Source organism: Lichenostomus cassidix, chromosome 7, assembly GCF_008360975.1.
Source record: "Lichenostomus cassidix isolate B80296 chromosome 7, HeHo_3.0, whole genome shotgun sequence".
Lineage (NCBI taxonomy): Eukaryota > Metazoa > Chordata > Aves > Passeriformes > Meliphagidae > Lichenostomus > Lichenostomus cassidix.
The window spans coordinates 9,712,063-9,739,555 of record NC_139488.1 but is presented as its reverse complement, the minus strand read 5'-3'; the positions used below and the strand labels follow the sequence as shown (position 1 = coordinate 9,739,555).

At 40.1% G+C, this 27,493-nt stretch overlaps 2 protein-coding genes and 1 long non-coding RNA gene across 9 annotated transcripts in view; 2 read left to right on the top strand and 1 right to left on the bottom strand.

The window, feature by feature from the left end:
* Positions 1-25,147, top strand: part of ANKRD44 (ankyrin repeat domain 44) — a 131,798-nt gene extending 106,651 nt beyond the window's left edge. For 4 of the 7 annotated variants that reach the window (XM_085066079.1, XM_085066078.1, XM_085066081.1 and 1 more), the window contains 12 exons: positions 4,331-4,402; positions 5,860-6,061; positions 9,875-9,953; positions 11,024-11,141; positions 11,804-12,020; positions 12,719-12,806; positions 13,636-13,719; positions 14,930-15,075; positions 15,921-16,003; positions 17,113-17,195; positions 18,257-18,348; positions 20,489-25,147. In XM_085066079.1, coding sequence (XP_084922205.1) covers positions 4,331-4,402; positions 5,860-6,061; positions 9,875-9,953; positions 11,024-11,141; positions 11,804-12,020; positions 12,719-12,806; positions 13,636-13,719; positions 14,930-15,075; positions 15,921-16,003; positions 17,113-17,195; positions 18,257-18,348; positions 20,489-20,754 — 1,530 coding nt within the window. In that variant the 3' untranslated portion in view covers positions 20,755-25,147. Of the gene's footprint in view, positions 1-4,330; positions 4,403-5,859; positions 6,062-9,874; positions 9,954-11,023; positions 11,142-11,803; positions 12,021-12,718; positions 12,807-13,635; positions 13,720-14,929; positions 15,076-15,920; positions 16,004-17,112; positions 17,196-18,256; positions 18,349-18,660; positions 18,733-20,488 lie in introns of all 7 variants that reach the window. The other 3 variants (XM_085066084.1, XM_085066082.1, XM_085066083.1) reach the window with 2 other exon arrangements.
* On the bottom strand, positions 3,051-26,550 carry LOC146434497 (uncharacterized). Its single transcript, XR_014853415.1, has 4 exons — positions 26,317-26,550; positions 7,467-7,668; positions 6,322-6,450; positions 3,051-4,333 (listed from the first exon to the last, which is right to left on the bottom strand). It is a non-coding gene; the product is annotated as an uncharacterized LOC146434497 (long non-coding RNA).
* PGAP1 (post-GPI attachment to proteins inositol deacylase 1) overlaps positions 26,104-27,493 on the top strand; it is a 34,962-nt gene continuing 33,572 nt past the window's right edge. The window contains exon 1 of the mRNA XM_085066086.1: positions 26,104-26,319. Within this exon, the coding sequence (XP_084922212.1) occupies positions 26,167-26,319 (153 nt within the window). The 5' untranslated portion in view covers positions 26,104-26,166. The remainder of the gene's footprint in view (positions 26,320-27,493) is intronic.

Genomic DNA, 27,493 nt, shown 5'->3' with positions numbered 1-27,493 from the left:
ATCAAATTAAAACAATTTGATAATTTGTATTTACGAATATGGAGAGAGCTTACAGGATTGCTTATTCCCCTGAGGATATGTTTGTACCACTTCACTTTTCAATTTTTCAATCATGAATAATTCTGATATTTTAAAATGTGCTTCCCTGATTGAAAGTAGTTCAGAGGTTAATTTTACTGCTCTTTTCTATATCATCAGAAACAACTGATGATGTTTTTCAATCTTGTGTTGGCTACTTGCTGGAAAAGCCTTTATTTAAAAGAAGCTGCTAGTAGTATGTTTTCCCAGAGCAGAGACAATTATCTGTTGCAATTTATCAGGAAATATGAGATGCAAAGTGACACCTAGCTGATATATTTGTATTCAGTTCTGAAAGTGACACTAAAGATTGTGACTAATTGCCAGTTCTGAATGACCTTGTAAGTGATCGGCTGCATCACTGCATAATTATTGCAGAACAGCCGTGTTCAACTATTTCTTCTGTCTTAATTGCATTTTGATCAGCTCTTCACGTGTGTGGACATTTCTGAACACTTAGATTAATAACCTTTCAGAGCTGAGGCCATTTTTAGAATACACACATCTAATCTACTGCTTTGCCATTTTACAATTAGCATTAAAAACACCAAACTGCTGCAGAAGTTCACCAGCAGTACTGGCAGTGTGTGTGTTGGAATGTCGAAGCTGCCTTACTAAAAGAGTGAAACTCTCAAAGAAAAGTCCCTTTAACTTCTGTGCTAGTTAGCACAAACCTGGGACATAGCTGTTGGGAGTGCACTTAAATGGCTGTGCCTGGAGGTGCCTGTGCATGATGGCTTGGGCAAGACCACACGTTTCTGGGGTTTTTTAGGGTTTGAGAGAGTGCCCATTGTTTCACTGTCTGTGGTTTGAAGTTTCTTTTGACTCTTGCTTGTAAAAGTGTAGCTTAAACCTTTTATGCATGATGAAAGTATTATCTCTTTTTCTGCCTAGTGGTAATTTTAAATTACTGATGTGCTCCATCCATGAAGCTGCTTTCTTTTTTTGCCTTTTTTATTTTTTAACCAGAGCTGAATTTTAGAATATATTATAATCTGTAAGGACAATCATAGGAAGTATCCTGACACATTAACTGGCATATCTGAACCCCCCAAAAATTAAGGTGGGGAACCCACACCATATCCTGCTATATAGTAATTTAGTACAACCACAGAATAAAATCAAGCAGTAAATCCTCTTATGCCTGTAAATACCCCTACTACACAAATGAAATGGTGAGAACTGTTAAAAGTTATTCACCTTCATGCTGAACTGGGGAAGAGAAGAGAATTTATAATAGTAACATGTAGTGCTGTTAGTTTGTAAAACTAGAACTCAATAATTGATTTTTATCTTAGTCTGCGTCTCCCTCCCAAAGCATCCATGTTCCTGTTACCAAGTGTGAAGAAGCCTTCACAAAATAATTACTTACAGTATTAAATGGTGCTGCCATGGGAAGTGAAGGGGTTGTGGTGGGAATTCCCAAGAGGCAGAACGAGAAGAAGGGTTGCCTTTAAAAAGGTTCTGACCTGACCAGAGGGAAGCATGCCCCTCAGTGTCATGTGCAGGGTCTTTGCACAATTCTGACATCCACCTAAAATCTGCGGCAGTTGATCCAAAGAAATGCAATCTGCTACAAGGCATAATTTCAACAGAAAATAAGAAATGCAATATGCTGGGACGTTCTCCAGTCAGCCACCAGTAGCCATAAACTGTTGGTAATTCATGCTTATTTGTCTGCCTTCGGTGAAACACAGCTTCACAGGCAGGTATGGATTGCAGCACAGCAGACATGCTGGGATTGCTCTGTGAGCTCTGTGAGATTTAAGCTTCCATGGCTGCCAAGGCAAATGATTCTGAATGATAAATTTACCTTTTTAAAAACAGATGCAACTATGGATAGCTTCTTCCAAGTATAACGGAACTAGAGTCCCCCAAGGACACACTGTTCTATGTGTTCTTATAGCAAGTGTATGTAATTTGCTATAAATGCATCCACAGAACCATAGAAACACTGGTATAACTGGAGAATTTCTTGGTAACTTGGACCTGGTACTTTTTATCTCATTGTACATGATGTTTATCATTCAAATGACTTAATATTAATTGTTGGAAAACGATGCTTGAGAATGCAAGAAAAATTATTAGTGCTGTGTCTTTAATCTTCCTCTTCTTGTTCTGCTTTATCGTTTCTCCTCTTGCACTATATGGCTCTGTCTCTGAGAGCTACCAGGTTTGCCATCAAATTCTTGTTTACACTTGACTTTATGATGGAGACATTCAGCCTTATGACTAATAAGCTCATTACGCCTAGTCTGCACCAGCCTAAGCTGCTTTGACTCTAAGCCATGGAGATGCCTTTTGTGAGGGGCTCTCCAATCCCACAATTTGTGCCTTTAGAGCCTTAATTTTGTCAATTTTCTGTGTGGTTTTTTTAATCTGTTGGAAAGGCAATTATCGGCCTTGTTCCAGGAGACTTTTGGAGCCTTCTGACAGGTGAAGGGAAGTATTTTGTTGTTATGATTTTGATCCTGGAATTTCAACAGATGATGATAAATGTAATTAAAAATGATTAAATCAGTCTGCTGTGCTGGCCTTATGGACACTAAGTAAAGGCCAGTATCCGGTAGGTGGGGAAACAGGCTTAGTGCTTGGGTTTGTTTGGTGGGATTTTTTAGCTTGTTTACTCACTAGGCAAAATCAGATATATTTGTGTATTCAGAGCTGGCTACTGCTTCATCCTGTTTACAGCTCTCTTATATAAGAGGAGAACAGTATTTTAACTGGAGGTGGTTCCACATGGCAACACCAAATGCATATCTTAACTCTGCCCCAAACCTACCAAGAACTGGTGGGAGGCTTGATTTTTTTTTTCCTTCCCCTTAGCTTCAGTGAAGTGTTAAAATTTGCATTACCTGTTAATACACACACCTACTTGCTTATGACTGGTATTTTTATCAACATAGTCTTGACATATTGCTAGGCACAAAATATACAAATAAATGAAATTACTGCTTAATTTCCTAGCTTTTCCATAGGACTCTTGTCTCTTATTAAACAAGGACATACTGTCCTTGTTTAATAAGAGGTTTGTGACACTTTATGCATTATTAAGGCTAACTTATATTCCAGTGTGGTTTTTGGATACATTTATCATTGTCTAATGAAGACTAAGTTTTGCACCAAAAGTTCAGGCCTACATCAGTGTTTAGGAATATGCCATTGTATTGCAGCATAGGCAAGCCACCCATATGGAGAATTTTCCATGTTGTCATAGCCTAGAATTGTCCAGATTGTCACAAAAATGTACTTCCTTTCTTCTTTTTCAGTCTTTTAATTAATTCTTTACTCTGTCTTTAAAAAAGCCCAAACCAGCCAACCAACCAACCAAAAAACCTTAAAAAAGACTGACAAATTTACTTGTAGCCTTAGAAACATTACAAGTCAGTTTTAGTTGACTGTCATGCTTTTCTTTCTTTTATACAGTCTCTCATTGTTGGTTTTCTGCAAAATGCTAATTTCCAGTCCCAAAGGCTTTTGGAGACTAACTCTGAGTAATTATTAAGCAAAAGGCTGTGCACATGAGCAGTGCTACTCAACGAACGTTGAATTGTCAATAGTGTTGTCAACACTGTAGGATTTTCTTTGCAGCCTCAGCTGGATAAGTTGTCAGGATTCATGTCCTGTTGTGGAGTGGTGCTTTTCCATAGCTCCTCCTTCTAGATGGATGGAAGTGCCCTTGGTTTTAAGCCTTAAAATGCTTTAGGATCCCTTAAAATGAAGAGGATCATACAAAATTGTGATGCATGTTTCTAGATGCTTGTAAGAGCTCAGGGACATGTTGCATTTTGGAAGACTGTCATTGTAGGAGCAGACTGTTCTTTCAGTCAATTTTATAATTTATCAATGATTCACGGCTCAGTTATAATTATTCCCAGTGCTAATTATGTGTCAGAATTACCCAAAACACTGAATCAGACATGGCTTGCATATGCTGTGTAATCATGAAACTGAGCTTTCTCCAATGTAAATGTACTGAGGGCTTTATTCCACAAATCCATTCTTTTGAGGGCTCCTTTCTCATCCAAGCAGGCCCCAGGATTTCATGGAGGCTAATTAATCAGGGTAAGGATGTTCATGACAAGCTTTTAAACTGGTTTTACCCTGTGCAGAAAAGCTTGAAAATACTTAGCAATCCTTCAATACTCACTGTGGCCAAAATACGTTTGCTTATTTAGAGATTTATAGTCCATGAAGATGTATCCTCTCTCATGTAAAAATGTTTCAAGGCTTTTTATTATTCTCTTCTCAGCTTCTGGAAAAAACGAACAATATGTTTGAGGAATCTGATTCTACAGCTACAAAAAGTCCTTTGCATTTAGCTGTAAGTATGAGATGTGTAAAACGTTTGATCAGTATCTCCTAGAAGAATTCCTTAATCTCTTGTCTTTGAAGCAAGTTTAACTGTAGGCTTGTTTTGAAAAAGGTGGGAAGGGATGTAGGCCTAGATGTAACAAAGGCAGGTTCTGGGCTGGAATCGTTAATTAGGTTTTTGGCAGTTGAAGCTCGTGGTTCTTATTGACACTAACATTTGGGTAAAAAGATGGCACAGACACCAAAGTGAAATTCAATGGAAATTCACACCTGTATTTAGAACTAATTTATAAATATGGGGCCAGAGCTTGAGCCTATGGCTTTGGTAATGGAATGGTCAAAGTTCTGATGTTCTGGTGGAGATGTGCAGTGCAAAAAACCTGTTTGGTACACAGCAGGGTGTGGGAAAGCATGTTTTTAAACCCCAGCAGTGCCCTGTGAGAATGCTATGGAGACTGGCATATCACAACAGCAGCCAGCACAAGTGGCCTCAGAGATAATAATAGCTCCGCTGTCCCAAGAGCTCAGGATTCATGATTCCTCTTCCCAGTTTTCTTGTGCAGAATCACAGAATAGTTGAGGTTGACATGGACCTCTGGAGATTGAGTCCCACCTCTGTGGTAAAAGCAGAATCAGCTAGAGCAGATTTTCTCAGGGCAGTGCCCCATCACATTTTGAATATCTCCAGGCATGGAGAGTTCACAGCTTAAATGCTGATATTACTAATTACACATTTGTGTGTAAATAGAAGGGATGCTCTCTGTGAGTCTGACAGAGAGGAGAGGAGGGCAATCCCTACCAAGCTGAACAAAACATTTCCAATTTCTGGTGCTGTCCACTGGGTTTTTGTAATGCCACCTGTGTTTGGCTTGTGTGGCTGTAGGTCTGGAAGTGCATCTACTTGTCCACTGTTGTTGTTCTATCAAATGAGCCTGCTGGCAGGAATTCTCCGTGAAGCATCAGTTATAAACAGCAGGTCAAGTTTGTGTTTATATTTGCAGAAAAATCTGTTTGAGAATGGCTTTTGTTTAGTTGGAGACCAACACATGTGTTGAGTTGAGCACCAGTTAGGTGATAATCTATGTATCTCTCTAGTGAATCTAGTTTTTGAAGCAAACATTTTCCCATCAGATACTGTACTGTAGCATGTAAAAATAATTTCTGATTGACCTGTGCTGCATTAGGAAATTATTGCCTGAAATTTTTTCACTCTGGGTTGTAACAGAAGGTTAGAGCAATGAAGAATTGCAATTTCTTTTCCTAAACACTAGGAATTTTTAAATTTCTTGGGTACAGCATAATTTGGAAAAATCCTCTCAGGCTGAAGAGTCATAAGGAATCAAGAAAACGGTGATTTCTGTTGTGTTTAGGAGACACTGAAAGAGAAGGATTTTATCCACAATTTATGTGAATGGTCTTTGAAAGACAGGAGTTGTGTTCTTTACATGATACATATCACACTTGTAGGCCTATAATGGTCATCATCAAGCTCTGGAGGTACTTCTCCAGTCTCTGGTGGATCTGGATATTAAGGATGAGAAGGGACGCACTGCTCTGGACTTGGCTGCGTTTAAAGGACATGCAGAATGTGTGGAAGCTCTCATCAGCCAGGGTGCTTCTGTCACCGTGAAGGACAATGTCACCAAAAGGACCCCCCTCCATGCCTCAGGTGAGTGTGACCTTATGCTACACCTGTGCTATAAACCCTGCCACACCAAAGCAGGTACCTTTACTGACCTACTGTTGCTATGCACGTTTCTTCTGAAGGGAAGAACATTCCCACATGTACTGAGGAGTGACACTTGTTTGCTGAGGTTGTACTTTAAAACCCTTTTCCTTCCATTTCATTCATATTTTTTTCTCTATTCCTGTGGTTCAGTCCTCCCTCACACAGAATCCCATGTTTTTCCACACCACTACTGCCCTTACCTGCTTGCCTCCACCTTCCCTATCTGTTACCACCTACTCTTCAGGAGGTGTGATGTTTCTCCCATTACACTTACTGGTTCTTCAGCCAAATAATCAGAGGAGGAGGGAACACTTGCCTCACTGCTTCTCCTTTGGAAGAAAGGTTGAAAAATACATGTGGGCTCTGATTGGCGATGAAATTATTCTGGTGTTCAAAACTTGCAACCATTTGCAGTGGCAACAGCATAGAAATTCACCCCTCTCTTTCAGGTTTCCTCCTCCTCCTCCTGAGCCAGCCTGTGAACTTGCACTTGCTGGCAGCCTGCTCCATTCCTCATGTGTGGGGTGTTAATTATGTAACATGCAAAATTAGCTGGGAAATGTAGACTTTGTCATTTATTTGAAGGTTATTATTTGATATGTCCCTGTCAGGTAAATATGCAGAGGTGCCAAAGGGAATGTGTCTCCTCTGCAGTTCCAGGAGAGGCTCCGTACAGGATAGCAGTGGCCTCTAGTGGGAAGGAAAATTAATACCACATGGATAATTAATTCAGGACCAGACCTAATTGTATTTCTGCTTATCTTTTAATCTTACTTAGGTTGAAATGCATATCTATTCTGTAGTATCAATTTATTCTCTGTGTGTGATCTTGTAAGTGTAACCTAGAAACATGAGGTCAAATAGACTAATCAATTTTGTCTGCAGTACTGAAGGAAATGCTCATAATAGATCCACACTGCATACTAAAAATGCTTTCTGGCTTCTTCAATTTTGCATCAGAACGGAGTACATTTCTCCCCATGATAAATACTGATGGTTTAATTAATTGAAATCAATGTTAGTGCTGCCACAAAACTGAGCTGTGTTGGTCAAGAGCTTTCCTGTAGTTACTTGAAACATATCTTGGGATCTCATGTGAATAAGGTGTGACTGCCTGGTACGACATCACTATAGCAAAGATTTGCATTTATTTAAAAATGTGGTTATAGTGACAAAAGTTTCTAGTTGTCACAACTGAACTGTAAGGGTTCTTCAGTACTGAGAAAAGTAAATGGTAACAAAGCCATATTTTTGTTAGCAGCTCTGACTTAAAATATGAATCTGTTGAGTAAATTGAGTAAATTTGTTGGATAGAAGGTGTTATTTTAATACATACCTTTCTCACCTTCATATAAATTCAGACTGTGTTCTTCCCCCTGCCTTTTCTAAATTTCTTTTTTAACCACCTCCATCACTGGAGAATTTATTGGCTGCCTTCCATGTAAAACCAGTAGGAAGATTCATTGTAGAATTTTCTGGTCCATTATGCTTTTTGCTTCTCAGATTATAAAACATTCCCAGGCATACAAGTAAACTGTTCTTTAAATCTTTGCAGTGAGGCAAAATAAGTCAGATATGTATTAAAAACAAACAAACAAACAAAAACCCACCTATACAAAAAGACCAACCAAGAAAAAGGCAAAAAAAATCCTACACCTGGGAATGAGACCCAAAAGAGAACATGTACTTTAAACAGAAGGGAAAGTAATGCACAGACAGGTTGAGTATTTGAGCTCTTTAGTAAAGGGAATTCATGACTGTAATGAATTTGAAAGCTTTCCAATGTGAGTTAAATATCCATTAAGACAACGTTTAGATCCTTTCACTTAAGAGCTCTGCAGAGTTCTGTGCAAATTATCTCTGGAGTAAAGCTCCCACCATCACCTACTCTAGAAAGGCCCTTGCAATGTGCCGATTTCCATGGTGCTGTTCCATAAGGAAGCTCTTTGGTGAAGAGTGTTTTAGCAATGCTGGTGCCACCTGCTGGGAACTCAGCCTGCAGTGCTGCACATTCAGTGTCTGCGCTGCAAGTGTGGGAGGTCAAGTGGTGTATTTTGAAAAATCAAACAGAATTCTTGCTGAATTAATCCCTTGATTGCCAGTGTGCATTTGCACACACAGAAGTGAGTACTTGCACATGCAACACTGTGCACTGGGAAGAAACAAGAAGGCAGGTGTGCCCATCCCTTCAAACTTGTTTGCCCTCATTCCTTCTAATTACACCAGCACAATTGCTGAGCCCAGAGCTCAGGAGGCTTCAAGTGGTGGATTGGATGACAGGATTCTGCAGATTTGTGTCAGTAAAGGGATTTGTGACTTTAGTGGAGAATTCACCTAATGAAGTGTTTCTTTTTTCTGTCTGTCCCTGGGAGGGAATCGACTTCCTCTGACCTCATAACGTGGAGAATTTCCTTTGCCTAAATTATACATTCCCTGTATAATTTCATTACCACTAGCCTCTCCTCTGGCTAGCCTGGGGAATCCATTGCAAATGTTCCCCTAGTGTTAGCGTTGTAGCTCTGTTGGCAAAACTAACATTCCCTGCAGGGTTTGTAATGCTTAGCAATCACTGGGTCAGCTCCTCAGAGTTTCTGGGAGTAGCTGCTCTAAAACTTGTTTACCAGAATCATTTTCACACATCTTGGTGAAAAAGCTATGATTTCTCTTCCTCCTGCTGGGAAAAAGACCTTTTTCCCCCCTCCCCAAGCCAGTGACTCATCAGCCCTGCTGAACTGTTTACATGTTATGTATATGTCATTACTTAGTGGTAAATAACTAAAACTGCCTTTTATTTTTCTGGGTAAAGCAACTAAGATTATTTTTGGATGAGTAATTCAAATGTGATGATGTGCACCCGTTTTTCTGCCAGCATGGTGTGACATAGGTGGTGTCCAAGGGTTTTGCCTCAGCCCACAGGGTGTAGGCAGTGTGAATGCATGACTTGCTGTAATAAGAACACAACGTGTATCTACTGAGCACAGGAATTGTTTCTCAAAGAAGAAAATATTTGTCTCTTCATCCCATGAGAGTCTGAAGCCTTAAAGCCAGCAGACACACAGATGGGGTTCAGTGTCAGGCTCTGCAGAATGTAGTAACTCAGAGCTGTTTCCTAGCAGCAATAGGTTACATAAAAAACCCCAAAACAACAAAACCCAAAAAATCCACAAAATAATGCCCCCCCAGCAAAAACCAAACAAAAAACCCAAAACACCACCAAACCCAAATGTTTTTGATATGCATTATTTTTGGTGAAATGGATAAACTTGAAGGGAATTTCAGTCTCTGTTGTTAATGTGCTTTTATGAATATGACATTTGTATCATCGGTCATTCTTTGCAGAGTTGTTTTTGTCTCGTAGCAGCACTGAAGTACTTGTACAATGCACAGAAAATTAAGGAGCCTTAACAATGTACTTCCTACTGTGTTCCAAACCTGAGCACAGAAAGCTTTGTCTGCCTGCTCAGTCTGAGGGATTTTGAAATGCTGTCTGCTTTAGTAGAAATCTCAGTAGTGAAAATCACAAGTTCTGTTTTACTCATTTGGGATTTTTGTATCTAAGAGAACTAATCCTCATCTTACTGAGGTCAAGGAAAAAACAGCTCACCATTTCACTGTCAAAAGATACATGAAAACTGGGGGAATATCGATCTCTTATATTGTGGAGTATTTTGCTCATTTATAAGGACATTTCTTATCCGTAAGCATTCCAGTGGAAAAGTATCTGAAATGAAACATACTTTTTTTCCTTTATAGTCATTAATGGCCATACACCTTGTTTACGGTTATTGCTGGAAGTTGCAGACAACCCTGATGTGACAGACGCCAAAGGACAGTAAGTTTTCTTTGTGAGGGTTTTTTTCAGCTTTGTAATTCAAATAGCATCTCATATTTCTCACAGAAAAGGTACATATTTGAAATACTGTATTTCCTGCACTTCTCCTCATAGAATTTGGCAGAGATTGCAAAGTACACATGCAGTTGATGTAAGCCATGTGGAAAGGACTAAGCATTAATCTTAGCCTCTGCTTCATACTTTAAACCATCTTTTATAGATGTTGAGGTCCAGATTCAATAAAAAACAAACAAGCTCCTGAGATGTTTCTGCAGAGTCTTTTTCTTTCTAAAACATTGCTATTCCACGGTTTACTTGGTACATTAGACTGGTGCAGTAGGATACAGTGTTTATTTGAGGTGACACATGCATCTGAGATGTTCCTGCAAAAAGTTTACTGCTTGTTAAATGGCAGTTATAGAGGGAGAATAAAATATATTTTTAAAGTGAAAATGTGAATGGTTTAAGAAACTCATTTGGGGTGTCTGGAACATATAATGTTGTACATATAATGTCTGCACATATAATTTTAAATTATATTAGTCTTGCCTAAAAATAGACAGAGAATAGATCTCTTTCAGAAAAAAAGGAAAGATATATTAGTCCAAATTTTAGCTTGTCCTATATTCTCCTCATGTCCCTTCATCCCTTTTAAGCAACTGTGCAGCATTTGCAAAAGAAATGCTTTGGGTCATTGTCATCCTGGTAACTAGCAGGGACATGCATTTACAAGTCCTGGTATTGTAAAGCTCATATGTCACTGGAGGTGACAGTGTTTGTAGGTTATTAAAAGAACACATTGTCTTGGATGATGCTGCTCTGTAAACTGCTTACAAGTGGGTTTGTTACTATTTCAGTCATGGCAGTTGGTTGTTAAACATCTTAATAATTTCATACAAAAGGTCTTCACTTGGGTGTCGTATAAGTATGGTGAAAAAAACCAGGTGCATGGGTAGGAGTGGCAAGAAATGCAGGGCTTCCTGATTTCTCTCTGTGTAAGTTAGCAGGGACAAATAGTATGTCATTTATAGCTATGACTGCTGTGGTTTTGTTTTTTTTTTTTTCCCTAGAACTCCACTAATGCTTGCAGTGGCATATGGGCACATTGATGCTGTTTCTTTATTACTTGAAAAAGAAGCATCTGTAGATGCAGCTGATCTCCTGGGATGCACAGCTTTACATCGAGGGGTGACTTAATTTTTATAATCATTTATTATTTGTTTTACTGTGACTACAATTCACTTATAAGTACAGGGATATTTACGTCTAGAGAACGCTGTAAATGATTGGAAATATGACCAAGCATACTTGTCAGTGTCAATGATATACAAAGCAAGACAGATCTGCTCTCAGTAATGCTTTGCATTTATTTCACATTTGTGTTAATTAATTTGCCAAAATAATGATGAGACCATGGGCTTTTTGGCTCTAGACACTTTATAATTGCAGTCATTATTCTTATAACTGAGCAGCTTAAGAATTCTGAAAATAATTTCTTTAAAAGAACTGGCCAGTAGTTACTTTCATTTTTCTTGTAATGGTGCAAGTCCTGTAAGATTTTTCTAGAGGTTGTGAAACTTGAGGCAGACCTAATATTTTCTAGTCCAGCTCGACTAAGCTTGACTTTCCTAGCTTCTTACCCAATGTGGAGCTGATGCAAGAGATCATATTTATACAGAACTTTATGATAACTGCAGTGAGGAGTTCATCAAGTGAGCAAAGGAGCTTTCATCTCTGCCTGCTGAATCCCATCCAGACCATTTCATGTTCACAGGCATCGATCATATTCCATATTTCCTGGGCAACAATCTGTGTTATGTCAACCTCTTTACTAATTTCTTTGTTATCAGATTATGACTGGGCATGAAGAATGTGTTCAGATGCTGTTAGAGAAAGAAGTCTCTATTTTGTGTAAAGATGCCAGAGGCAGGACACCTCTGCACTTTGCAGCAGCTCGGGGCCACGCCACATGGCTGAGTGACTTACTGCAGGTGGCACTTTCTGAGGAGGACTGCAGCCTGAAAGACAACCAGGGCTACACCCCCCTGCACTGGGCTTCTTACAATGGTAAGGCTCTCCAGGGACTACTGCCCAGGCCAAGCATGGCCTCAGCTGTAGGGAAATGTGGTAACAGAGCAGCAGAATGCTTGGAAGAGCTTGAAATGCAGAGGCAAATAGTCTCTACTTGCTGTCTGGAGTTAGCATTTGCCATGTGCACCCTTCAGTTCAGAGGCCAGGGGAATTCCAATCATACTTCCCAGGGACTTGCAGCTCATTTGCTCTGAGTCACAAGAAGCCAGAAATTCTGGTTTTATTCATGTCCGTGATGAGATTTCTGTGCGATCGGGAATGTTCCTTTGAGGTGTCACCTCACTTATTGGTGCAAGAGATCATGGGAATAGATGGATATTCTGAACTGAACTGATTATTCTAAACTGGATAATCTGAACTTTCTTCTTAATCTAAGGATAAAGCTTCTCAGTATTGACATTTACAAATTGAATGTCTAATGCAACATACATGACATCACATTAAAAAGTGTTTTTTTTTCTTTCCCTTTTTTTCAATAAATGCTAATATTAGCCTAGATCTATCTTGCTGCTGCCACAAAAAAAAAATCCACTGGTTTATCACATATGACCTTATATACACTTTATGTTCAACTTTGAACTTAAAAGTGTTCAATTCTAACCTGTGTAAACCTAATATGAATTAAGTGAACTACCTGTTTTGTGCAACACTGTGAAATATCTGTTCTCTCACAGGTCATGAAAACTGCATAGAGGTACTATTGGAACAGAAACTTTTCCACAAGTTCTATGGTAATAGCTTCTCTCCATTGCACTGTGCTGTGTAAGTAGAAATTTCCAGTGACAAATGCATGTTGCTTTGGGATATGTCTGCAAAAACTAGCAGGATGAGAATAAAGTGAGCTTTTTTTGAGATTATTTGCATGAGCAAATAATTTTAAAGCTGATCACTGGAAATAAAATTCTTTGTGGCTGAAACATCCTATTTTAAATCAGAATTTCTAGTGTTGGCTTTGAAAAAAATTTTAATGTTTCTACTATTTTAAACAAATATGCAATTCTCAAGCCTATTAAAATGCATGCCATTTAAACATGTATGCAAATTTAAAATGAAAATAACTACTAATCCAATGTGGAAAGGTGTTAGCTATACTGTGTATCCAATACCGTTAATAAATACTGTTCATTTTCATAAAGAAATGAGACAAATTAACAAAACACAGAAAAAGTATTAATTGAATACATCCATCAAATCAAAGTACTAAATGTGTGAGTTGGAAGAGATGTGGGTTTCAGTACCTTAAACATTAGAATAAATCTCTGTACACGTATGTGTCTATGACTGAGTGCTTTCTAGGTCCAGGCGTGTTTGACATACAGACCAAGGATTTTAAGATATTAAGGTTTTAATCCTCGGTTTATTCTGGACTTTGAAATTACCTTTGTTTATAGTGAATTAAGGACCAGCTTTGCATTAGAGATTGAAATCCATAGTAGATGATGTGGTTTGGTTAAACACAGAGATGATGAATATGCAGAAATGTGACTGAAGGCATGTCAGGGTAACTTAGAAATAACCACTAAGAAATATTAATGGGAAAGTGGAAAAATATGTAGACATGACCTTTTAAAAAATCTATTTTCTTTGGCAGAATCAATGATCATGAAAACTGTGCATCACTACTCATCGGAGCCATCGACGCCAGCATTGTCAATTGTGAAGATGACAAAGGAAGGTAATAGTTCCTTGAAAAAACTGCATTTCATGACTCCATTTAGTATTTTTCATAGTTCTTTCTGAACCTCTGGCACTAATCCTTATCCTTTATGGCTGAGCAAAGACTCGTCATGGTGACTTTTTCAGAGAGCAGTTTACACTGCAACACAGCCAAATTGTGGCTCGCTTGAAGCAAGAATATGATGAAGTATTACATGTCAGAGTACATATGAAAAAAGTAGAGAATAAATAGTATTTTGTTTGTTTAGAACAGCTATGGCTATAGGCTGTTTCCCTGCACCTGTTTTCTTTGTTAAATGTTTTAACACATACATCTTTGCTAAATGGAGTGATACTATGTAGATATAGAGAAGTATTTCATTAATAGTTTTTGTGTTATGTTGGCTTTCTCAGGGCACACAGCTGAAAATACCTCTGCAGCAAAATAATACTATTACAGCAAGAGATGGGCATTCAGCCAAATCCTTTATTTGTCACATTGAGAATCTCCTCACCATATATATATATTTAATTAAAATTGCTGAAATTCTAAAAGCTGAACACTCATTGTTTCCATTGATTAAAACAAATTTAATACCCTCAGTAATTGTAATTACTTAATTCTGTGAGGGTAAGACCACCTCACCTTTGTGGATAAGCAAAACTGAAGCAGCACTGAGCTGGGCTGTGTATCAACTATCTTTTCTCTGTAGTAGTTACACTTCAGACTCAAAGTGTCAGAGAGCCACAGAGAATGAATTCCAGTGTCTATGTCTTGTAGAAACTGATAACCTTCAAAATGGCTTGAATTCCTTCTGCCTTTTATAGTACTGCTTAATGTGGCTTCTTGCTGCAGTATCTTTGACTATAACTCAAAATATTTTAGTTTTTTTCTGATAGTTCTTCCCAGCTTAGGCTTGCTAAAAAAAAAAGTAAAATCAGATGAATAAGAATGAGGAATTGTACTGCTTTTCATGTTACACAGTGTGCTCTGTTAAAATAAATACACTGCTAATACAAGATTCTTCACAGTATCATATCTCCATACGATCATATCCACCTTCGGAGATTTGAAATATTATTTAATTTACTTTAAATGCTGCTACTACAACCTTCTTGTGGTGATAGCTTGAAGTTTCATAGGAAAAATAATAAAATCTCTTGCACTTTTGGGGAGGTGGGACTATTGTCCTTCTTTAGCCAAAGCTGTGTGGGTGGTGTTCCCCCAGAACTCCCCTGCACGCCGCAGCCTTCGCTGACCACGTGGAGTGCCTGCAGCTGCTGCTGAGCCACAGCGCTCAGGTGAACGCTGCCGACCACGCGGGGAGAACGCCGCTCATGATGGCAGCTCAGAACGGCCGCGTGGGTGCTGTCGGTGAGTGCAGCCCTCCCTGGCCCTCGGCGAGAGACTGACCCCACAGGGGTGATGGGCACTTTAATCCTGGGAAAACTGAGCAAGGAAAAGAAATTATGTGCATAATATTTGTCTGTAAGAAGATAGGTTTACATCCATTGAAAAATACTTCTTCTTCTCTGCAGTCTTGGTGAACATTTGTAGTAACAAATTTGAGTCTTATTTTCTCCTAAGAGCACAATGTAAAGAGCACTGGACAGAGGGGAGTAGTAATTCTATTTTCCTGTTTACTTCCTTGATTTTGTGGAGCAGTAAAGCTGCATGTGTGAAAAAGATTATGTAACCTTTTTCTGTCCTTTCTTATAGGAAGTACTATTCTTGAAATGGCAGCTATCGGCAGCTGCTTTTTCCAGGCTAGACTATATGCTGCAGGCATACAGATTGGGGCTCGTGGGCTTTGCAGAATTCCCTTTCTTTTAGCTTCAACAGCACAGGCTGCACCCCAAGTTCTTTATATGCCCTCAGTCCTTTCAAAGCAGAATCCACAGTTGTTCTCAGAAGGAGGTGGTTGAGGCAAAATTTGCTGATCCGCAAATACAGAAGTTCATAAATAAATTAAGATCAATATATGTCTGACAGTTTGGGGCACCATGAATGAGCTCTGCATTTGCTTGCTGATTACCTGCACAAGATTGGTCTGTTCTCATTCACTAATTGCACTTCATAGTTGTAAGGCTTACATCATATAACGACTTAATTGATTCACATGTATGCACATGTACATTGAAACAGTAATTATTTTCCTCTGTTTTGACATGTTCCTCTGCCTATTGGGTTTGCTCATTGATTTTTACTCTATACCTCAGACTTTTTGGTGAACATTGCCAAGGCTGACCTGACATTAAAAGATAAGGAGTTGAATACATCTTTGCACTTGGCTAGCAGTAAAGTAAGTTGAAGACCTCTGTGCTCTTATTCTCATCCATCTGTATGAATGCATGTGTGTGTTTATGCTCTCAAGTTCCTTTCTGCAATGCAAATGTGATGGTCAAAGTTGTGGTGAGGAAGGGAAAGTTGTTCCAAGCTTTTTCTCAAGTCTGTTTTAAAGTATTGTACATTGAGAAATAGGGATGGCTCTTATTACAGCTGAAACGTAAGTAAGTGACACTAAGAGAAGTAAACCAAACCTTTTAAGGTTTTACCAGATAAACTCACTGTAAAATAGCTTAACAGGTTCAGAGGCAAAGAAAAAAAAAATTATTATTCTCCAATGTCTGTGGAAGGAGCCCAAAATTTTCCCTTAAGCAGGAGTAAAACCGGAGGCATTGATTAGATGCCTCCTTAATTCCAATTTCTACTGATATTTCTGTAAGTAAAATGCCCGCAGGATTCCCTCTCCTGGGCCTTTTCTTTTAGTCCTATCCACAGATTGGGTTCCAGTGTGATCATATTACTCCAGTTTCTGCAGACACGTGAGCCTTGCTAAATTCTCAAGGTCCTTCAGGTAGCTGTTCACCTGCCAGGGCTGTAGGCTCAGCATCTGCGACTTGCTGTGCTGAAACAGGATCAGAAATAAGGCCTGGATCCATATTATTCCCAAAGTTCCATTGTTAGAGCTCTCTCACACTGAAGGGGTTTTGTAGTAGCTTATTAATAAAACAGAAAGGCATTTAAAGACCCAGAAAGTATGGTACTCGTTTCAGAGATGAAACCATTCTCTGCTACTGTGTAGTTCTGATAAATCATCCACTGAACGTTCTCTCAAGAGAAAACAGCATTCTCTGAAAGCTGAGAAAGTGAATTCATATTTAATGAAGGCAGGGTTGAAAGACAGGTGAATGTCTAAATTTCTGAATGTGCTAAAACATCCCAGCAGTGGTGGTTCACAAATGGATTTTAAGGCTCCCATAGTTCACCTTCAACACAGTCTTACTGAGCATCATGTTTTCTATTTCAAGTTGAGTTATTAAATTTCACTTTTATTATGTAACGTTTCTTTTGCCTCAATTTCAAACTCCTCAGCAAATTAACACTACTGGGTTTTTTCCCCGACTACAGGGTCATGAAAAATGTGCCTTGTTAATACTTGACAAGATACAAGAACAGAGCCTTATTAATGCAAAAAATAATGCATTGCAGACGTAAGTATAGCCTGATCCTCTCAAGTTCAGTTGATTTACCAGAAGATTCCAGTTTAGCATTTCAGATTCATGTCTCAGATTATTTCATAGAACAGTAAAATTAATTCCTGATTTTTTTGAATGCTTTCCCTTGAAAGAGACCCAAATTTTATTGCATTCTCACTTTTAATTTTAATTCTGTTGATGCCATTTCTATGCATGACCTGGTGGAAAAATTATGAGGCCATTTATTTGAAGACTATATCATGTTAGTAATGTGAATGTGTAAGTATACAACTGGCATTTTCTAGCTTTTTGAGCTTCACCTTTAATTGAAAGAATTTATTTAGAATTAAGGTGGTACATTTCGCTCTCAGAAGGTTTTTTAGGTGATATTTTACATGCAGCTCCTGTCCATAGCAGGCATTATCAGCTGCAATTGTTTGTTTGCATGAGGGAATCCCAGCACAGGAGACTGAACCATGAGTTCAGGTGGCAGATCACCTAGTGCTTGCAGAATTCATTCCATCTCGGCCCTTTTTCCCCCTCTTCCAGTATGAAAATGTTTCTCCTGTGCTGCTAGCTGTCCCCAAACAGGAGCATTGGGTGTTGGGCCAGGAAAGGGACAAACCAATTGTTATTTTTAAATTCCAGGTGCTCTGCAGTAACAGAGATTAGCAATTGAGTATTCAAGGATAAGAAGGCAATACAATGAGACTGAACAGCCAGAATTAAGGACAGAACATAGGCATTTCTTCAGTCTTGGATTCATTTTCCTTTTAAATGTCAACTGTGTGATGCAAGCAGTGCAAAAATGAGAACTTTTTAAAGAAAGTCTTTAGGCTGGAAAGTATTAAGCAATCTTTGTATGCTGGCAGAGAAAAGAATCTTGTTTTATAGATGTGGAACATTATGATAATTTCAAAGGCTGCAATAAAATTTAGTGTCTACAAAATAATTCTAGTGATCCCAGGAAGGCAAACATTCTCTTTCAGATGCTGGGTGTGCTTTAAGCATTGCCTAACTTTGTTTGAAAAATTTGTTGCAAACTGAGGTTGAATGTAGTTGTTATGTTTTTGTAGACCTCTTCATATTGCTGCACGAAATGGCCTAAAGATGGTGGTTGAAGAGCTGCTGGCCAAAGGCGCCTGTGTCCTGGCAGTAGATGAAAATGGTAAGTAGATTATACACTTTGACAGTCTTCAGTAGGACCCAACAGGTAATTTTACAACAGACCGAAGCAATAGACTTAAAAGGTGATGATAGACCTCATTGATGCTTTTATCCTTCCAAGAACAGACAGTGAGTTGTGTGAGTACCTATTTAAGAAAAATTAAAAAGATACTATTTATTTTTCTTTAGTATCAGAATCTATTCTAAACATCACAGTGGTCCCTTTTACTGTTCATTTTGCATGTACTGTCAACAGCTAGTCTTTTTTTAATGCTTGAGTGCAGTGGTAACTTGAATTTCCTAAACATGCAAGTGGCACCGGATAATTCTGACGCCTTGCAGAAGAATTAAGGATTTTGCATTCAATCAGCGCATGTTTTAATGGGTAGGAAGAAAACCATCGACATATGTTTGAATGTGTCCCAGCTCATTCTGAGATCAAACCTTGCGCTTGCCAATTATCTGACTTAATCCAAGATGCAATTAAATTACTGTTGCCTCATAAAATACGTGATTAATTACTAAATTAAATAATTTTGTTTCAGACTTCAATGAAGTCCCTCCCTAAAAGTTATAAAGAACCGTAAAGGGATGTGATTCTACTCTTACAATACTAATTTCATGGCATTTATGTAACAATTTGGCACCTCCATCTTTCCATATTTGTAAAGTAATAATAATAATAATAATACTCACCCACCATTGCAAGACATTTGAGATCTGTGGATGAAAAGAACTGAGTGGTGAGTATTTACTATAAACCAAATGCTACCAAGCTATACTTGCATGAATGAGCTCCATGGAAGTCATCTGGCCCTAACCTCATTTTAGAGATAGGGGGCAGAAAAATGAACCAGACTAGTTTCTAACCACAGTTTTTATCCTTAAAATAGTACATACAGGTCCAGCTAATTTGTATGTAACAAATTAAAAGTAAGCTTAAATTTTATACTCCTTTAGTTTTTCTAGGAACAACTGCCTGCACAGTTTAAAAGAGAGCTGTTTAAGTATGATCTTAGTGTATGTACAGCTCTAAAGAATATTAACAATTGGAACTCAGTGGAAGACGAAATGCACTGACTGCAGTCAGTGCTTAAATGTGGGCAATCTGCAACAAAACCATACTCACTTCTGCCCACCAAATTCATCTATGCTGCAGATCTTGGCTTACTCAAGGCAATAGCTCCCAGTAGTAGCCACTGCCTCACATTACTATTGTTGTAGTGCTTAAGATTTAACCATCTGCAAAAGAACTTTTCAGCTCTTAGCATAACAGAGGATTTGTTGTAAGTGCTGGAGTTCTGCACAGCAGCCTGTAAAATGTACAGGCAGCAAGTGTAATGAGCACATTGGCTTCCAGGGCTCGTGTACATGAAGAGCTGCTTTAGGGGCAGTGCTTGGACAGGAGCCAAGTTAAACTGCAATGAGGACAAGCTTCTAACAGCTCCCCAGTCCTTTGTTTTACTGACATTGGAATAATAATAATATTATTATTGGAATAATATTATTATTATTGTAGTATTTGAAATGTATGGCATGCTTGCTGAATACAGCCATTATTCTTCTAATACAATGTAAATTTGGGTAACTAAACATCCATGTAGTCATACCTGGTATCCATGTACCCTGTGCACTGGTCTAATTCTTTTATAATTTAATTCCTAAATAAATTGCTTTCCAAATTGAGTAGATACTCAGCTGATCAATCTTTAAAATTGTTTGCTTATTAAATCAAAAATTTTTAAAACTAATCTCTTATGTTTAATGCAAGTCGTTGCTCTCAGAATGAGACTCGTTCATCCGCACAGAAACCAGTGCTGGTTTCTGTCCCTGTTGCTGTACTCCCTGTGTTCTGTATGCACCACACTGTCTGTGCTGTAGAAGTGTGTTTAGCCAGTGCTTTATTCCACTCGTGGAGTCTGTTTGCTGCCTGGTTTTACACAAGCACTGCTCCTTGTGGTCCTGGTGATTGCAGTGCCCCGAGCGTGTATCCCAGCATGTCCCACGTGAGTGAGTAACACGCCTGGCATGCTGTAACCCCATACATCTCCCCATGGTGTCCCTAGAGATGTATCTGAGGAATGCTGGTGCCGCCGGGTGCCCTCAGTACTAACCATTGCCTTGTCTGCGTTTGTGCCCAGGTCATACGCCAGCCCTGGCTTGTGCTCCTAACAAAGACGTGGCTGACTGCCTGGCACTCATTTTGGCTACCATGATGCCTTTTTCTCCCTCCAGTTCAGTGACGGCTTTCAACTTCGCTTGTTTTAAAAAAGACAATTTGGGCAGGACACACCTCTGCGATGGCTCCACTATGGGTAGCATTAACTCTTACAATAAGCCCTTGAGTAATAACATAGGAACAGAGGATGGGTACAATGAAAATGATTCGGATTCTGAAACATTTTGACTCGTTGGTATTTGAAAACCTTTTTCATTATTATTTCATTTCAGCTTTAATTTTTATCTTTTTAAACAGCTTAAACCCCACAGCTATATTCTTAACTATTATTCTTGACAAGTAGGTTACTGAAAGACTTGTAGTGTTGATGAGAATGAAGCCTTTAAATAACAAATTAGAGGGATTTACTGAACATATTCCTGTTAGAGTTCTGCAGCTTTTCAGTTTCCTGATGTTTTCTTTAGGCCCAAAGTGCCCCTGTGGAAAGCCTCTACCTCTTATTTTACGTAGAAGAAGAGAAAATGCCTTTTTTCTTTTTGACAGCACAAATAAACAGGGAACTGTTTTTAAAGAGTTCTTTCAAGTTTTAGCTGCACCTTTAGTACACAATCCTATTTCCAGCATAGCCTTCACAGATTTGAGCATCACCCCTTTCCTACGTTTGTCTGTTTCCTGCTTCCAGGGGCTCTGTTAATTAGATATTTTTTTTACACAAACCAAAGGTAAAGTTGTAATCTTAAAACTGCCTGTATTACTTTTCTACAGGAAATTAAACCTTTTACATTCTGCCTGTATTAAGCACTTAAAACGTACAGAAGGCACTTTTTACAGTTCTTAGTTGCAGTACACAATTAGAAAAATGTAGTTGTTAACTCTTCAGGCCAAATTCTGCTCATCTCACCATATTTTCCCGTGGACATCACTTGAGTAAAATGGAAATCACTTGGCCCTTGTTTTTTTTCAATTCAGCACAAATGTGTATGGTTTATTTGCACTACAGAATTAGGGTCATTAGATGTTTCTGTCACCTGAGCCATTAATCATGAATCCAGTATCAGAAGAAAAAAGGGGAGGGAGAAATCAGGTGTAGACAAAGGTGTATGTAAAAGTTTATAATGATTTGCCAACTTAAATGGCGCTTTTTTCCTTTTCTACGGTTGAATAACTTAATTTTACTGTAAACAGTATTGAATTTTAAAATACTTTTGCCAGTGTTTGGATTAACAGAGCAAAGGTGTAAAGCAATGAAAGCATAACACCAAAAGTTGAAATACCAAACACCAGAAACATAGCAGTGTACCGTGCAGGGGACCAGAGATAGATGCTAAAAAGCCTTTTGTCACCAGCTTTTAAAGCAGTGTCAACTTTGTGAATATGTTTACTCCTTCTGCCAAAGTTTCTAGGTCAAATGGACCACGACCCTCCTCTGCAACAGATGTACAAAAGGAAGAATGAGACTTTGTAAACAAAAACAAAAAAACCACAAACAAAAAGCTATAATGAACTAACCAGCTGTACCAAGAGGACCAAAATGCTTCAGTAATTAAATTGAAGACTTTGCTACTTTTATTTTTTTCTTCAAATGTGAGTGACATAATGAAGTTTTTCTAAACGATAAAAATATAAACTTTTGAGGTAGTAGTCTTGGGTGAATTTCACATTTTATGACACAGGTTTCAAGTTGACATTTTTAACTGATGATGTGTTGACCACAAGTGGGTTGTTTTTCCAGACTTAAGAATATGTTCATATACTTTTAATGTAAATGTGTTTCTATTTATTTGAAATGAAACAAATGCCCAGGAAAAATAACTATGGCTTGTTCTCCTAGTTAGCATTCATGCATACTGTTTGGCATGACATGAAATGAAATGTGAATCTGGCAAGACAAAGAGCCTGAGGAGCAAAAGGAAGGGTGGATGTGCTCTGGGAGAGTGTCCATCTCATATGCAATGCAAAGGTTAGGTCTACAGGCAGTGTTGGGAAAAAGCAGAAAGCAAAAAAACCTTCCTTTGTTTAAGAGCTCAAGAAAGGGATCCAGCCCTTGCCAGACAGGTGAGCAAACCCATGCAGCTGTGGTAGAGAGGGGAGAGAAGGTGGCAGAGCGTGGAGTCAGTCAGGTGTTCCTGTGATTCACGCTTGGCTTGTCTCAGGCCTGTGTCTGTGCCAGGAGAGTGAGATGAGCTTCCTCGGTGCTTGCTTTTGGCAGGGTAAAAGAAAAGTAAGGATTTTCATTTTAGTTGCAGTTTCTAGCTGTGTTCCTCTGAATTGTTGAAAATCTATTGGCAGATTTCAGTTCTTTAATTAGGAAAAAATAGTTCTGTATTAAGTTTGCCTTACTAAAATGGAATAATTTTTCTTTGAATGTTAACAATTTTCCAAAGTTTACAGCAAAAAAAGGTCCCTTTTCTCTTAACTGGAGTTTCTACAGTAGAATGAGACAACCTGAAACCCTGGTTTTCTCCTCAGAAATAGCACCAAATAACATTTTAACTGATTTTTCTCAGCATTTTTGCTTTTAAAAGTTGCAGAATAGCAATAACCACCTTACTTAAAACACTGAAAACAAGAGGAGAGATCAATTGTTAAAATCTTCAGTGGTACCTGTTTCAAAATGAATAGCAATCTCTAATTTTGGGGGTTTTTAATGTGGAATGATGGCATTGAAAACAAACATATGGAAAATAGCTGCCACCTGTCTAACAGCAGAATCAGCATTTTAATCTTATTTTAAGCAGAAATGTAGGCAGGCTCCTTGGCAGGATTAGTTGTAAGTCTCACCCTGAGAAAGTTATGCTCTCTGAAATTATATTGCTTCATTAAGAGAAAACCAGCCCTGTTTATAAAGAGTTGTTGTATTAAGCAGCCATTTAAAAAGTTTCAGTATTTTTACCTGCTACCATACAGTTACCAATTTTTTTTTCTATTTGTGATACCTCATAACACTGGTAATTGTGTAGTGCAACAGCTGCTGCCTCTTGGTGCATCCCAGAAGCAGAGGTGATTTATTTCTGAGTCACGCTGGTCCTTCCAGGAACCAAATCTAACCTTTACCCATGAAACCTTCTAGAAACTAACAGTGCTGTCAGGATGCAGCATTCCAAAAAGCATAGGAACATAGCTCAAGGGCACTGCACAGGTCGTGTTTTGAGTGAGCTGTGTTTAGGAGGAAAACTGCCATGAGCGAGACACTCGGAAGTGCTCAGTGTTGGCCTGTCCCCCATCTCACGTGAGTTGCCTGAATCCCTTCCTCTCGTATGCTAGTACATTCATCTGTAATTTATCACATGTAGAAATAAATGTGTAGTTTAGGGCAGGTATTTAAGTATGGGAGTAGTTTTACTCTTGTAAATAATCTCCTTGCCTTTCTGTGGACTTGTTACAAGAGTAATCATACATAATTGTTGCACTTAACCCTGGATCCTGCAACTTTCAGTACATGGACAACTTGTGTGTCTGCACCAAGCAGAAGGTGCCTGGGGAGGGGCAGCTCCCTGCCCAGGTGTATTGGCAGGATCGTTTCATCCTGTATTTTAACCACAGCTGCAGGTGGAATCCAGAGCAGGATGGGCTCCCAACTCTCTCTCATAAATACTGAGTTACAACCTCCGGACTGCCTGAAATTGCTGTGAAATAGCTCAGGGGATTTCTGTTCATCGCTACTAAAAGGGCACCGTAATGTGTTTGGTACTTTTATGCAGTAAACAACTGCCAGGTTATTGAATTAGAACAAACACATGAAATGAATTGTTTATCCATTGTACTGTTGAGAAACTTGGTTATGTATTTGAGGATGATTTAAAAAAAAATTTGTGATTTTTATTCTTAGTCATGTAAGAAATATTAGAGTGCCTTTTTATATTTGTGTATAATGGAAATGTTTTGTGAAACTTGTCTTTTTTTTTTTCATTTGAGTGTTATAAAAGCAATATATTACCAGTAAATTTTCATTTCAGACCTTCTTTGAATGTATAAAGTGTTTCTTCTTTTCATATGTTCTACCTGCATTGAAATGAAAATTAATATGCTAAATTTCTATAGGAATAATGTATAATTTTTGCAGTGCTGAAAATGCTTTCTTATTACACAAAAAGTAAACCTTAGGTCAGTGTTATAGGAAAGGGCGTTTTAAACTAGTGACAATCTTGAGTGTGTGTATAAAATGTAATTTTATGCATTTCTTATGCAGTGATCTACATATTAAAGCCAATATCTTATGTTTTGTAGGTTTTGTCTTATATTTTATGCTTTAGCATGTGCAATATATCTTTACAAACCATGGTGATACGCATCTGGTGCCAGTGTTATATTTTGCATAACATTTGTAATAAATGATATAAAACATTGTTTGATGGTTTTGGTGGGGTTTTGTCGGTATTGTTTGCTTTTGTAAATTGAAGTTTAAAGACTTGGGTAAATGTCACATATGAAATGAGGGAAAAAACATAATTCAGTGAATGACTTGGAATTCAATCTGAATCTTCTCAAGCACAGTTTAGTAACTTTTTCAACTACTGAATGCTGTATTAATGTAATAAAGAACCCTAACTGTAAACTTCTATTGCAATGCATTCAGATGGTTATTTTTACAAATAAAAATGGTACAAATACTGTTGGAAAACTGAAATTTTGTTTCTTTTGGGGTAGCCGGAGAGGCTTAAGTATTTAGCAGTGAAGATGAAAATGCATGTATAGCTATCTCATACTTCCCTCATATGTAAATACCACATGCCTTAGTAAGTTGATTTTTGTATTGCTTTCTCTGTAGATTGGGGGGAGGAGGAATAAAACACCCCAGTAATTTTTTTGGTCAGTTACCAAATATTTTCCTGTTTTCCCTGGTGAGCAGCACCCGCACGGCTGGGTGTGCCCTGCAGCGGGCTGGGGCAGCAGCCCCACACGGACTGAACTGCAGCAGAGAGCTGAAACATACTCAAAGATAGATTACAGCGAACCAACACAACCCACAAAAAGGAAAAAAATTCCAAACCCCAACCAGCGCTTTTTGGATGGAGAGTGCCTGTAGCGTTATGGACGTTTCTCAGTGAGCTGCTCCCCTCACGGCAGGTCCGCAGGAGCAGCTGCCAGGGGCTGTGCGGGTTTGCTCTCGGCGAGGTGCGCCTGGCGGGTGCGGGCAGGGATCACTCTGCTCGGCCCCCGGCAGGCCGCAGCGCTGAGGGGCGCGCCCGAGCGGCCCGGCTCCCTCACAGACCCGGCTCCCTCACCGCCGGGCTCCTTCCCGGCCAGGCTCCCTCACAGACCCGGCTCCCTCCCGGCCCGGCTCCTTTACAGACCGGGCTCCCTCACAGGCCCGGCTCCCTCCTGGCCAGGCTCCCTCACTGCCGGGCTCCTTCCCGGCCAGGCTCCGTCCCGGCCCCGCGCCGCAGCGCCCTCCCCATCATGGCGGACACACCTCCCCCGCGAGCCGCGACATGGCGGGCGGGCCCCTCGGCCCAGCGCCCGCCCGACCTCCCCAACATGGCGGCCGCCCCACGGCGCCAGCGGCGGCCAGGTTGAGGCGCCCGCCCGGCCGCCCTCCCGCTCCGCCTCCCGGGCGCGGCGCTCCCGCCCCGCCCCGCCCCGCCGTGCCCGTGTGCGCGGGGAGCCCGCGGGGAGCTGCGCTCCGCTCCGCGGGGCGCCATGGGGCGGGCGGGCCGCCGGCTGCCCGCGCTGGCGGCGCTCTTCTACGGGGCGCTGGCGGCGCTGGTGCTGCTGGGCGTGCGGGACGTGCTGTTCCTCTACGAGGAGAACCGGTGCAGCATGACCTACATGTACGAGTACCCCGAGTACCTGGTGAGTGCGGCGGGGTGTAACAGGTGGGAGCTGCCGCTCCCGGGGCGTTGCCGCCCGTCCCGCCCTGCCGCGACGCGGAGCCCGGAGCCCGAGGCGCAGCTCCCGCGGGGAGGGAGAGCAGCCCTAGCTCGGGGCTCGGCGCCGTGCGGGGCGGCGAGCGCTAAATGGGCACGGCGGCCGGGGCGTGTGCGGGGCCGGGGCTGGCGGGACGCGCTACTGTGCCCGCGGCGTGTGGCGCTGCCCCTCCCTCAGGGACAGAGCGGGGCAAGAGCTGCCCACCTGTAACCCAGCGGGGCGCGTCGTGCTGCCCCCGGTGCGAAACCTGCCCGCCTTCCGACCTGCAGATGCCTGCAGGTACCTGTGGCTCTGGTGAAACCACAAGCTCCTTCAGGCGGTGGCAAGGGAAGGGGCTGGGCCATCTCCTCTGACTGCACTCACAGCACTGCCAGTGCCCAGGAGGCCGAGCCTTGCACTTCATGGCCCTTTTCGTGACACATCAGTGTGAAGTAACTGATGTGTCAAAAAAGCGCCTACCTGAGCTTTGACTATTAGTGTATTTCTCAAGGCGGTGAACAGTGGTGCGAAGTCTTTTGGGCGAGTCCCACAGTGTACGTAGGAGAGCTTGTAAATTCGTCTGAGGTCCCTCTTGTTTTTGCTAAGGGAGCCTTGTAGAAGAAAACCTGGGATCAGTTTGAGAGAGGGAACTGCTGCTGGAAGTGTTTGCCACACTGTAAGTTTGCTGCTACTGCTGCACCATGCAGCTGTTAAAAAACAGTTTCTCTTTTTCATAGTAGTTCTTACTACAGCATTTTCTCTCTTATTAAAAGCATAATTGGTTGACTTGTAAACATGAATTTTTCATTATCTAAGATCTAATCTATTTTGGAAAAAATATTAATTATTCTAAATAACACTCTTCAGATGTAGGTTGCAAGCTGGCTTGCATAGTAAAGAAGATTTATAAGCAAGACTTTAGTGTCTAAATTTGTGATGAAACAGAAAGTTGACTTTTGGATCTATTAACTTTCATTTGCAAACCTTGATATGGTTGTCTTAGCCTACAAAAGAGAAACTTGGTATAGCTACAGGGATTGTTTTGTCAGTGCTGTAGGACAAATTAGTTGAAGCAGTTATAAATACTTAAATACTGCGCGTCAAGTTTTCAGATCTCCTG